The sequence below is a fragment of the Panicum virgatum genome, chromosome 8K (genome assembly GCF_016808335.1).
Source record: "Panicum virgatum strain AP13 chromosome 8K, P.virgatum_v5, whole genome shotgun sequence".
NCBI lineage: Eukaryota > Viridiplantae > Streptophyta > Magnoliopsida > Poales > Poaceae > Panicum > Panicum virgatum.
Window position 1 is genome coordinate 37,481,548 of NC_053143.1, and position 13,397 is coordinate 37,494,944.

A 13,397-nucleotide genomic window follows, 5' to 3' on the forward strand; every position below is an offset into this window, starting at 1 on the left:
AATAGAGTATAATGAGGTGATCACAAGAAGCTCTATGGATCATCGTAAGGGCGATTTGCTTCTTTGATGGATACTAGTACATTACTTGATCTCTCTAGTGGTTGTTTGACTGTGCAACATGATGATTGAATGGTTATGAAGTTACGATCGATGAGGTTGCTTCAATTATCATATATGCTGGTACTCAATGCTGACAGCTTGAAATCACAGAGCAGATTCGTGATATCGATCATTTCCTGGTTTCACTGAAGATTTTGAAGTTCATCTACAGTCATTGGAACCAATTAATGGGGACTAAAATATAAAATTTCAATCCCAAATAGATATGACCAGAGAAGGATCCAGATGGTATCCGATCCATAATTTTTCCCCATTCGTTGTTCTACACAGCTACTGTTCCTCTCCATCTCCAATCCCAAATCCACCCAATAAACTTCAATAGGGATAAAAAAAAGATTATATTCGGTCATGTAGTGTGTCAGTGCTATCATATAACAACACAAAACAGAGGAATAGGTCATAAAAGGTTTTTGGATGCTTCACATGAATCTACCCTCTTGATGAAACAAAGATGTTCTGTATCAAATTTTAAAAGGAGAAAAGGCAAGTGCAATAACAATGGAGAAAAAACTTCAGGATCTAAGCCATGTCATGAATCATGTGAATTGAGAAGTTCAAAGGATTCTACAAACCAGATTATTTTCCTTGAAGGTTATGTATAGATCCTTCATAATTTCTACTAAAAATCCAACAACGACCTAGAGTCGGCCTCAAATTTTTCCAGAAATTTTTTTGGCACTGAGCATCCAACCATGAGTTGTTGAAATGTTTTACAGTTTGGATTTTGAGGCCATTCCTAGGAAGCCAGTTTAGGCCTGAAACAAATATTTCAAGGTGTGAGCAAGCTGCCTGTTTGGTCGTTTCTTCAACCAACTAGGTATGAGCACATTAAACTTGCAATTATTAAGTACACCTTTCATGGTCAAAATCTAAATTAGTGTCTCTTGTCATGTCAAGGAATGGAAGACTTTGGGTTACAGCCAGCTGCCTGTTTGGAGCTACCTATTTGAGGTAAAAGGAACTGCACCACCAACAGGAAATAAACCGATATTTGGCAAGTATTGACTTTTATCAGAACCAACACGATAAAAGTGATGGTAAAGGCACTCAAATCATATCACCCCCCTTTATTGCCAAAAGATACCATTGACCAAGTCATTATTAGACCTCACTCACCTGGTCAAGTCATCTCTCAATGGTATGATCAACTAATAAAAGTTGTTATCCAACGTGGTTATATACCTCTTTTCTTTCAATTTTTTTTCTGCTAGTCAGCTTTTGCTTCCTGGACTCCATGACCATACAGGTGTTCTCCCTGTGTATTTGTTTTGTGAATGCGAAACAGTACTGACTAATGCATTGCTTTTGGCACTTAGTACATCAAACCAGCTGCTCTCGGAACAGTTGGTAGTTCCTCCCTTGTTTTCCTCCTCCTTTCCTGCTCTTTTCAAGGATCTGCTGTCTCCTTCTAAGTAAGCCTTATCAACAACATCTTCACTATTTCTCTTGTCTTTACTTTTTTATAAAAATATTTCGTTGCATATTTTTATTGGTAGTTAATTTCATCATGTGAGCCACTAAATCTAGCAGATCCTCATCGTGTTGATCTATTCACTAAACTACAAATCTGTCTTCTCCCATTACTGTGAGAATTGGCCTGTTAAGTAATAAATAAATAATTAAAAACTCTACATCCTTTTTTGGACTGGCTCAATTATTTACTGCTCATTGCTCAGTGAGTGCATTAGTTCTCTTCCAATGCAGGTAACCATCATGTCCTGTTTTGCGATTCAGAGCAGTGTAGGGTCCTAATTACTTTACTGAGAAATTATTCAGTAATAAACAACTGTTTAATATAGTTAACCAGATAATAAAATAACAAGTTGCAGAATGCACAGTGTGCAGAAGTTTGCTGATGTCAGTCGGCACTTTGTGAGGACCAAGAATCCTGTCTTACAGGGCTATGACACAAACTGAAAACAGGTAACCTATTAGACAGTAGGCAAATGCTACACCTGTGTAAAAAATCCCCACTTGCATTGGATGGTTGGCAGCGGAAAATGACTTATCTTGGTATGAAAAATAAGCAGCCACACATAAAGCTCCTCAACGATCCTCTAATCAGAAGAGTACGAGTTGGGATTATAAGAGTAGTATATAGCGATATATACACTAAGAGTTAAATTTTTCGTGATGTAGCAATGATTGCGGTGGGATCATCTTATCATCTCTTGTTTTGTTGTTTTGCTTTTGATGTTGATTCTTACTTGTATGGGAGTGAGGACAATTGGTTATCCTTTGCAGGCATCCTTCTTTTTATGGAACTGCCATAAGTCTTGGCAGATAGAAATCTCACCAATGCAACCTGAAAAGACATAATTCACAATATCACTTGTCTGCATGAGGGGATTGGCTGCAAGAGTTTTCAAGAACCAGTTTAGTTGAACTAAAAACATCCCGAATATTTGTAAACTGGTTACTCTTGGATACCGACCTGAATTCCAAATCAGTTGGACAGACATTGGGTTGGCAGTCGTAGTGCCGACTATGGCACCACATGCACGAGTGCGTACAGTGGTATAGACATCTTGTCATACAGTTTGTTTGACTTCTACCACCATGACACCATCACAATAGCTTTTGTTATCTGACACCATCACAATATCAGAGCAACAGGATGACTATGCAAACATGAAAAGTCGAAGAAAATTTGATGATAAAATACGTTTCGGCATACCGATTTTATCAGATAAACATTGCAAACAATCTCAGATCTTTCATATGGAAGCTGGTGCAAACCTTTTTTAAGTTTGTTTGCGTGGACAGCTGGTGCAAACCTGACCTCATGATCTCTCTAAATCTTCTAGCTGTCTGCACTGACTAAATAAATCACCTCACATCAGATTTAACAGATTTCTTGAATAAAAGAATCAACCAAAATTATGAGATGATGCAACAGTGCAGGGAGCACGTGTAGTTTAACCCTTTTCTGATATATAGTTTTATATTTTCCATGATGAAGTAGGATCTGACAGTACTTGTTGACATGGATGATTAGATTCATATATTTAAACCCCAGCAAAACTGTGACAGCTAGGACAAAGAGACTAGCCATGTGTGTCATTCTACTTCTCAGCCTTGACTGAAAATAAGATGTCCCAAAAGGTCAGCTCAACATTCTACTAAAATGCTTTCCTGGCAAGAGCCAACAGAGCATTAACAAGAAGAGACACATTTCAGGCATTAAAATAGCCCCAGAGAACCGGTCATTGAAGGGTCAGAAATGGTACTAATCTAATTAATCTTTTCCTGCAAATATTTCTGTCAAACTTCAGATATCCGATCGTTTCAGGTTATTATGTCGAGCGCAACCTTAAGCAGTCGATTTGGTGCCTATCACTGATAAATCAAGCAGGAAAAAGAAATTGGACAAAAGCAGCTTACAAGATTTGCAAGACATAAAATAAGTTGTTAAGAACATGGTGAAAGTGATCGGGTGCTCTAACCTAAAAGGGGGAGGGGGTGAATTAGGCACCTTAAAATCTTAACCTACAGCTCCAACTAGTTTGCACAAAAAAAAACTTAATCTAAAACATGCTATCTAGATGTGCAACTATGATTCTTCTAGTGTCAAACCCTCATCCCAAAAAGATTTTGCAACCTATAGCCAATCCTAGAAAAGAACTACACTAAAATAGTAAAGGCACAAATATTGCAATATGAAATGAGGAAGCTTAAAGGAGGGATGAGAGGAAGCAAACTCTCGACATGAAGAATTATCCCGTGGTTTGGATTGCCACAAAGGCGCCCCTACATCCACGTTGTTGAAGCACTCACCAAGAGTATTGCTTCCGGCAACCAAGTCTCTTCCGTGAACACAATCACGGTCACATTGATCCTGTTTTCCACTAAGGAGCTTGCCCACAAAGGACAGGGGGTCTCTATGTCCCCCGTACAAAGGTTGTCGTCGCCGCTCCACACCAAGCCGGAGGATCGATGATGTGCCGGCGAGACACCAAATGCTCCAAGGGGTCGGCGCACTGAAATGCTTGTTGGTTCACTCTAGAACCAGCCACAAGGCACAACACCTTGCTCTCACACACTCTAAAGAGCTAATCCTACCACTAACATTCACAAAGCTTGTGCTAAGCCTAAGGATTTGATCAATATGCACTTGGGTTGGCTTGGAGGTGTTCTTCAATGTATATGGGGTCTCTCTAGTCTTCAGCAATCTTCAAATGGCTGAGGGAACACAAATATATAGGCCTCAAATTTGAACTAGCCGTTTGGAGCCGTTGGGCACTTTTCTGCGTAGGCGTCGGAACTTCCGATGCTATGACATCGGTTCTTTTCGGTCACACCGAGCTCTGAAGTAACTGTTGGTTTCTCTGACACAGCCGCAGCAAACCCTGGGACCATCGGTTAAACCGATGCTAGAGCATCGGTTAAACCTGTGACACTTGATCTTCACGTATCCGTTGCACTTGATCAATTCTTGCTGACGTCATTGCACCGACGCTTGCTCCGATGGGGCATTGGTTCTTCCGGTGCTGAAGGCTTGGCTGCTGCGCACTTGACATCGTCTCTGGACAATAGTATGTTGAATGCACCGATGCCTGTTTCTGACCCGTCGGTTAAACCGATGCCTAAAAGTTGTCTTCACTTGATCCCTTTTAGCCCCAAAACTTTCACCGATGCCTAAGGGTCGGTTTATCCAGCAACCATCGGATGCACCGATGGTGGGGCTTCGGTTTAACCGGTGCAGCTGACTCTGCATCCTTTTGTCCAATTTGTCGCGGCGATCTTTTAGATTCTTGAAATATAATCTATCTGTGAATTATTACAATGCTTTGGTATCTTTACGACTGATTGGATTTGTCATCTTGATGGTGGATTGGACTTGGCGTCTCGACGATAGATTGAACATTGCGTCTTGACGATGAATTAGACGTGTTGAATCATATCCATGAGACCTAAAAATCCTACAAGTGTGATCTCACAAACTCGTTAGTCCCATTGATTATGTTGTCACTCAATCACCAAAATCATAAACAATGGCCTAAATGGGGCCATTTTCCTTACACATGGTCAGTACATTCCTGGTGACATGGCCATCCAACAAAAAATTGATATTGTTGATCAAAGTAACAGTTCTAGACCCAGATTGGTCAAGGAATCAAATGGCTCTATTATTTTACACCTGCAAGGGCAAGGGCATCAAAGAAAAAACTTTCCTATTGCTCATTAGAATGTGTAGTATGTCAGAAAGGAGCTAAAGAAGAGAAAGCTCAAAATTTTAGATGCATACACACATAAACTAAAAGTAAATCAAGTTTCTGCTTATACATGAGAAGAGATCTGATTGACTACATTTTCCTGGAATTAAAGAAGCCTCAGTTTCATTTATTTACCTTTTGTCTGGGTGCAGGATTGTCTTTATGTTAAGTACGGTAAATTATGAGTAATTTTACAAAACTTGTAGCCTCGGGACCAACAGAATTCAATTCATTCTCACTTTGAACAAAAGGTAAATAAATGCATGTATGAATGTCTCCATTCTTAGGAGTAGAGAGGCTTGTACCATTCACATTCTGTCCAGAGAATTGATGCATCTTTCACTAAAATCAGGTGACTATCAGATAAGAAGAACCTTGGGTCTGTCTGCCAAGAAGAACACAGACAATTACAGAAAGCATGCATAAAAGGGACACCAAAGTTGAGCAGGCAGCCATATGAAGCTTTGACCCATAATAGATGCATCTAATCACAAGCTCCAAGACATGGTCACATGTGTAGGCCATTGACACAAATGACTTGCACACTACCTTGTGCTCTCTTCCCCATAAATTTGTTGCACCAGCACCACAGAGGGGAAAAAGAAAGATGAAATGAGATCACTCACAGCTAAGCATCTCTCTCTCTCTCTCTCTCTCTCTCTCTCTCTCTCTCTCTCTCTCTCTCTCTCTCTCTCTCTCTCCTAAACCAAATCACTGACAGCATCCCTGTACACTCACCACTCTCCCTATAAAATGAAAATCACACACAAAGCACCATCACTTTCTCTCTACACCCATAGATAGACATGCCCTGAGATATATATATATATAGGCCATGGAGAGCAAGAGAGTTTCACCTCTGCAACAACAGTAGCAAGCCCCTCCATGTCCTGGCACAGCGAATGCACGCGTGCATGGATCTAACAACAATGTCAACCACGACGACGTCCACGTCCCCAGAGCCCGACCATGACCGCGGTCACCACCTCCCCTCCTCCACCTCCTTGGTGATCCCGCCACCATCGTCGCCGGCGGCGGCGGCGGCAATGCCAGTGCCACCGCCACCGCCGGCTCTGCCGCCCACGATCCCGGCCTTCGACCCGCACGACGGGCCGGCGAGCCTGCAGCTGATCGAGGACCTGACCACCCACGCCGGCGCCATCCAGCGCCGCGTCCTCCGCGAGATCCTCGCCGAGAACGCCGGCGCCGACTACGTCCGCCACTTCTTTGGCGCCGACGCCGCGTCCCGCGGCGCCGACGAGCTCGCCGCCGCGTTCAAGTCCCGCGTCCCCGTCGTCGAGTACGAGGACGTCAAGCCGTACATCGAGCGCATCGCCAACGGCGCCCCCTCCTCCCTCATCACCTCCAGGACCATCACCGAGCTCCTCACCAGCTCCGGCACCTCCGGCGGGCAGCCGAAGCTGATGCCGTCGACGGCGGAGGAGCTCGACCGCAAGACCTTCGTCTACAACCTCCTCATCCCCGTCATGAACCGCTTCGTGCCCGGCCTCGACGAGGGCCGGTGCATGTACCTGCTCTTCGTCAAGCCCGAGGTCACCACGCCGTCGGGGCTGGCGGCGCGGCCGGTTCTGACGAGCTACTACAAGAGCCGCCACTTCCGGGAGCGGCCCGACAGCCCCTACGCGCGCTACACGAGCCCGACGGCGGCGATCCTGTGCCCGGACAGCGCGCAGAGCATGTACGCGCAGCTGCTCTGCGGCCTCGCCCGCCGCGGCGAGGTGCTCCGCGTCGGCGCCGTCTTCGCCTCCGCCTTCCTCCGCGCCGTCAAGTTCCTGGAGCGCCACTGGCGCGCGCTCTGCGCCGACCTCCGCGCCGGCCGCGTCGACGCCGCGCGCGTCGCGGACCCGGCGTGCCGGGCGGCCGTGTCCGCCGTGGTGGCGGGGCCGGACCAGGCGCTGGCCGACGCCGTCGCCGCCGAGTGCGCGGCGCCGTCGTGGCGGGGCATCGTGCGCCGGCTCTGGCCGCGGACCAAGTACATCGACGTGATCGTGACGGGGTCCATGGCGCAGTACATCCCGCTGCTGGAGTTCTACGGCGGCGGGCTGCCGCTGGTGTCGGCCATGTACGCGTCGTCCGAGTGCTACTTCGGCATCAACCTCCGGCCGCTGGACCCGCCGGAGGAGGTCTCCTACACGCTGCTGCCCAACATGTGCTACTACGAGTTCGTCAAGGTGGAGAAGGACGGCGAGGAGGTCCGGGACGGGGAGGTGGTGGACCTCGTCGACGTCGAGGTCGGCGGCCACTACGAGCTCGTCGTCACCACCTTCGCAGGTGCGCGCATTTCTTCCCCGCCTCCATGGCTCCATCAATTCATTACATTTAATTTGTTGCATGTATGTATATATGTGGCTGGATGCATGTATATATGTGTGTACTACTTCTAACCTTTGAAGTATGGACTGGAGGTTGTTAGAATTGCACTCCTTCACAGCCGTCCGATGATCGCAAATCAACGGTGGAGACTGTGCAGTAGCACGCCACAACTAGACAAGTGTCTAGCTAGTTTCCTGCCAAAGTTTTCTTTTCTGACCGTGCCTGAGCAAGTTTTTCATCAAGAGAAAGAGTTTCCTGGCAAAGTTTTGCTATGCCAAAAAAATATAGCATGATGCCCCACCTGTCATAGACACAGTTTCTTACCAAGTTTTGCCTAAGGTTAGCCAAATGATTTAACAAACCATGGCACAACTTAATAAATTCTTATGGCCACGCCTTAGCTTAAAAAGTTTGGTGAGCTATATAACTTGTAACCAAACATGCAATGAAAATAAATTGCCATGAAATAAATTGTCGAGTGTTTTTTTTAGCAACCACATTTTCCCGAAATGACTTGGTGCTAGTTCACATAACTGAATTGGGGCTGCACTTTTTGCTGAAAATGAAATTAAAAGCAAGTTGAAAACTTTTTTGATGTGATACCACGCTAGCATTATGGTTATCTGCATGCCAAAGATAAGTAGTGCAGCAGGTGTCTTGGATGGAAATAAAGATGAGGGCCTTTTTGTTCTGCTTTCTACCACCAGTTGTTTAGTTTTTTGTTTGGCTTTTTGCGGTCTCCTCGCTGTTCCCTCCACTGGTGGACAGAAGTGAGTCTTTGCTTCCCTCAGCCACAGTGTACTGCCTCCATATTATATACTGCCTTAATTAGGTTTCTTCACGCTGCACTAATCTTCGCTCCTGCCGATCGAATTTTTTTAACTCTTTTCAGATTTTTATAATTAATTAAAAATGGAATATTTCACTCCCTATTTAAGTGCTGATTGCATTATCTGGCAGCACAATCCCCTTTTTTTTGCATTTTAGGTGAAAGGAATTAAATAAATCACATATTATATTATGTACTAATTATTTTTCTTCTGTGTTCCCAAAAAGTAATCAAGTGGAGCTTGGTGATTTGACCAAATTATGTAGGTAAATATAGCTGTAATTTGGGATCACCCACTTGGCCACTAGTGTACATAATGCCAGATTCTTGACTCCCAGTTTCCCACTAGCTTAATTTTATTTACCACACAATCTCACTTCCACTGAATTTCTGAAAGTACACTTAGCCTTCCTCCTATATAGCTTTCATGTTTGGATTGACAGTACACTCACTTTCACCAGACAAAGGAGATATTTGTAGCTTCATTTTGATTAGAGGGAGTTGATTAGAAAGGTCAGGTCAAACATGCATGTCTATCCATTGCTGGGTAATAAGCTTTTTTCTTCAAAACCAGTAAAAAAAATTCTTTATTGCCTCCAGGCATAAATGAAAGCTAATCTTTCTGGAGACATGCTGGAGTAAAGAACAAGAATACAATTTATCTCCTGTAGCAGTAGATAGGTACAAAAAAAAAGGCTATGGAAGAATCAACCAATAATACATGTCACAAGAATAAGAGAAGATCCAGATGTGATATGTGAATAAATGGTATCCAGTCAATGTGACCTCCATCCCAACGCCCCCAACCTTCATTTATTAGCTCCACCTTACAGTCTTGCACTTGCATGAATAAAACTTATCAACTCTGCACATCACTTGACGGATCCATGATACCTTAAACTATATTCCTGAGGAGAAAGTGATTAATGCAGTGAATCAAATAGATAGCCACTGCATGTGGAAATGCTGCACAGAAGTGTGCTAGTGGGGGCACAAAGTCAAAGTGCTCATTATTATTGTAGAGACGTGTGTTCCCAACAATTGGAGGTCATCTCAAGTTTTCTTTTAACAATCAACTGAAGTTATAAAAAAGAACATTATCAATTCCTTCATTATATACTTCTTCTTGCATTGACTGAAAATATAGAAAATTAGGACATCTACATGTACGTATGTGGTCTCCAATTTGACACTTTGACAAGCAATGCTTCTAATATCTATTATACTATCTTAAAAGGAAAGAGCTATAAATGTGGTGAAAGTATTTAATTTTTTCCTTAACGAATGTAGTAATATATACCAATCTTGTGTTGTCAATCACAGTCAAAAATAAAAATGTTTGACTTAGAAAAAATCTGAATGGACTAGAAGCAGAAAAAAAAACCCTAAAAGAGCAAGGATTCTTTCTGGTTCTGGCGTACCCATTCACTTTATCCAAGCACACCGTTTCTGCAGCTGATGAATCAAGCAAATAGCTAGCACTGCAACTTTTCATCCCCTTTTCCCTTAATTTGCTCTAGAGAGGAACTGCAATGTGAATCTGAATATCTCAATGCACAGACATCCTGTACTGTCAGCATGATCGATCACTAGTCCTTGGACGATCGACTTCCTTTTTTTTTTCTTCATTGATCATATGAATATCTGCCATGGCGCGCAGGGCTGTACCGGTACCGGGTGGGCGACATCCTGCAGGTGTCGGGGTTCCACAACGCGGCGCCGCAGTTCCGGTTCGTGCACCGCCGCAACGTGGTGCTCAGCGTGGACACCGACAAGACCTCCGAGGACGACCTCCTCCGCGCCGTCACCGCCGCCAAGCGCCTCCTGGCGCCGCTCGGCGCCATCCTCTCCGAGTACACGGCCTACGCCGACACGGCGTCCATCCCGGGCCACTACGTCCTCTTCTGGGAGCTCACCCCGCCGCCGCTGCCCGCCTCCGGCGGCGGCGACGAAGAAGCCGTGGGCCGCGCCATGGCCGCGTGCTGCGCCGCGGTGGAGGCCGGGCTTGACGCCGTGTACCGGCGGTGCCGGAGCCGCGACCGGTCCGTGGGCCCGCTGGAGATCCGCGTGGTGAGCCCCGGCGCCTTCGACGCGCTCATGGACCTCTGCGTCTCCCACGGCTCCTCCGTGAACCAGTACAAGACGCCGCGCTGCGTCAAGCACCCCGACGCCATCGCCGTCCTGGAGGCGCGCGTCGTCGGCAGGTTCTTCAGCGTTGCCGTGCCGCACTGGGAGCCGCCGTTCCAGGTCGTCGCCGGCGCCGGCGCCGCCAGCTTGGACGAAGGGACGCTGGCGTGAGGCGTGCGTCGCTTTAAGATCAGGGCCGGCCGGCGGCAGCGCACGGACGGCGGCTTCAATTCCGGTGATTACTGCGTAGATATAATTAAAATTAATTGTGGATGTGCATGATGTCAGTCTGATGTGATGTTCAGTTTTCACGGGAGAGCGCGTGAATCGTGATGCGTACCGACGTGTGTTATCGCTCTAGTGTTGTTCGGTTGCATTTGAGATTGATCATATAATTTGTTCTTGTCAACTGATCATTGGCTCAACTGTACTGTTGGCAAATCTTCGAGTGATGTTGGCCTCTAAGATTGATTGCATTTGAGATTGATCATATCCAGGGGCGGAGACAGAGTGATGCATGTGTTCTCCTAGAAATAGACAACATTTTTTTAGAAAAAAATCAAGTATATTTCAAGTTTATACATGTATACATATAGGTAATCACTACTACAGAATACATCATCGCCAACGCCCCATCACCGCCGGTTTGTTTCGAATCGGCGGTGATAGTCTATCACCGCCGGTTCCAAATGGACCCGGCGGTGATGCTTAAGTATCACCGCCGGTTCGTAATACGACCCGGCGGTGATGCTGTCAGTGATGCATGTGTTCTCCTAGAAATAGACAACATTTTTTTAGAAAAAAATCAAGTATATTTCAAGTTTATACATGTATACATATAGGTAATCACTACTACAGAATACATCATCGCCAACGCCCCATCACCGCCGGTTTGTTTCGAATCGGCGGTGATAGTCTATCACCGCCGGTTCCAAATGGACCCGGCGGTGATGCTTAAGTATCACCGCCGGTTCGTAATACGACCCGGCGGTGATGCTGTCGGCATCACCGCCGGGTCGTATTACGAACCGGCGGTGATACTTAAGCATCACCGCCGGATTGTAATATGACCCGGTGGTGATGTGTTCTCCACCTATTTTTTTCATTCTCCCCTCCCCCCCTCTCTCTCTCCGGTATTTTTTTCCTCCTCCCCCTGGCGTCCCACAGCCCTCCCCTGCCGAGTCGTGTGCGAGACGAGGCCGCATCCGGGCGCCGCCGGCCGTCCTCCTCCTCGTCCAGGTGTCGCCGGCCGTCCTCATCCTCGTCTAGGCGTCGCCGGCCGTCCTCCTCGTCCAGGTGTCGCCGGCCGTCCTCCTCCTCGTCCAGGTGCCGCCGGCCCTCCTCCTCCTCCTCCGCCGCTCCATCCTCGTCGCTGCCCCGCCTCCCCGTTGGCTGCAACACCCCCGCCCCCTCGGAGGTCTCAATCTACAGCCATCCCTCTAGCTCGGTCGTCTCTACCTCGTCTTCCTCCTCAGCACCTGTGAGTTGTCCACCTCCTCTCCTATAATGCCTAGGGTTTCTACTCCTATCTCCTCATTCCTAGCACTTGTAGATCTTGCTGCCTTCAAGGACGTCATCTCCAAGATCCACTACAAGATTATCATCTCCTAACTTTTTTGGATCAGGTAAGCCAAAAGCCCAAAACTAGATAGCAGGTTGTGTTGTCAGTAGTTGGGTTGGATAATAGCTTAGCCTGATTTTCATTTACTCTGGTGATGATGTAGAGGATTTTGGTTGCTCTTTTTTTCCCTTCTGATTGTTGATGTAGAGAACCAATTAGATAGTGAATCTTGTAGCATTAACTTTGGTTTGCAATCTATGCTTATTTTAGCTATTGATTGTCAGCTATAAAAAATTGACTCCTCAAATCAAAGCACATATTCCAATTGTAGCTGTCTCAAAGTATGAATTCAAATAGTGTTTTTAGATCACAATCTAATATCATATATTGTTGATAACTTGGAGCACTCAAATTGTTACAGTCCATCTATTGTGAATTGTGACAGCAAGAGTTGAATACGAATTAATTTGTTTCTAACAGATGACAGTTGTTTCTATATTTACATGCTATACCACTGGTAGTGGTGAGCTTATGGACTCTGCAGCTGAGGGTGTTAGTGGTGCGCTTGCTAGTTGCATCAGATTACTCTTTGCAATTTCTTTATCAGTGCCATGTCTCCTCGAGTATCTGCCTGCCTGTCCAACTTGCTAGTGCTAGCTTTATGTGTCTATCTAGCTAGTTGTACCAGCAAAGATTATCTTTTCTTTTCTGTTAATCCTTTTCAATTCTTGGTTGCTGGTGATAGTTGAACTAATCAGGCTTTGCTTTGCACCATTTCGCTTTTGGAGCTCTTCTTTTGTCTGATGAATATTCTACTTGAGCATCATTCATGCCTCTGTTTGTACCACAGCATTGTGCATCTTTTTAAATAGAGGCATGAATGCTGTTTCTGTTTGTACCACAACATTGTGCAACAGAAGGTTGTAGATGCAGGATTCAGTTCATAGCTCAATAATGCAGTTCCTGGAGTATGGAATATGGGCTTAATTTCCTTTTTTCCCTCCACTTTTTCTCTATTTACTAGCAAGTTTGTTTACCTCTAGTATATGTTTTCTTTCTCATTGAATGCTTGTGCTGGACTACATGACTATAAGAGCCTGTGTTATTTCTATAAGAATTTCTATAAGTAGGCAGGTGATTTTATTGCGCCTTTATCACATTAGTAATCATGTGTATCAATTAGTACATCATCCCTTCTCTGCAAAGGAAC

General features: G+C 45.4%; 1 protein-coding gene and 1 long non-coding RNA gene across 2 annotated transcripts; both read left to right on the top strand.

Annotated features, from left to right (window-relative positions):
• The first annotated feature begins 6,164 nt into the window (after positions 1–6,164).
• On the top strand, positions 6,165–11,033 carry LOC120644540 (probable indole-3-acetic acid-amido synthetase GH3.13). The gene is made up of 2 exons (XM_039921189.1): positions 6,165–7,628; positions 10,160–11,033. The coding sequence occupies exons 1-2, from the start codon at positions 6,239–6,241 to the stop codon at positions 10,795–10,797; spliced, it is 2,028 nt and encodes a 675-aa protein (XP_039777123.1). The 5' UTR covers positions 6,165–6,238; the 3' UTR covers positions 10,798–11,033.
• A 652-nt stretch (positions 11,034–11,685) lies between these two features.
• LOC120644541 lies at positions 11,686–13,174 on the top strand. Its single transcript, XR_005663802.1, has 2 exons — positions 11,686–12,106; positions 12,179–13,174. It is a non-coding gene; the product is annotated as an uncharacterized LOC120644541 (long non-coding RNA).
• The last annotated feature ends 223 nt before the right edge of the window (positions 13,175–13,397 follow it).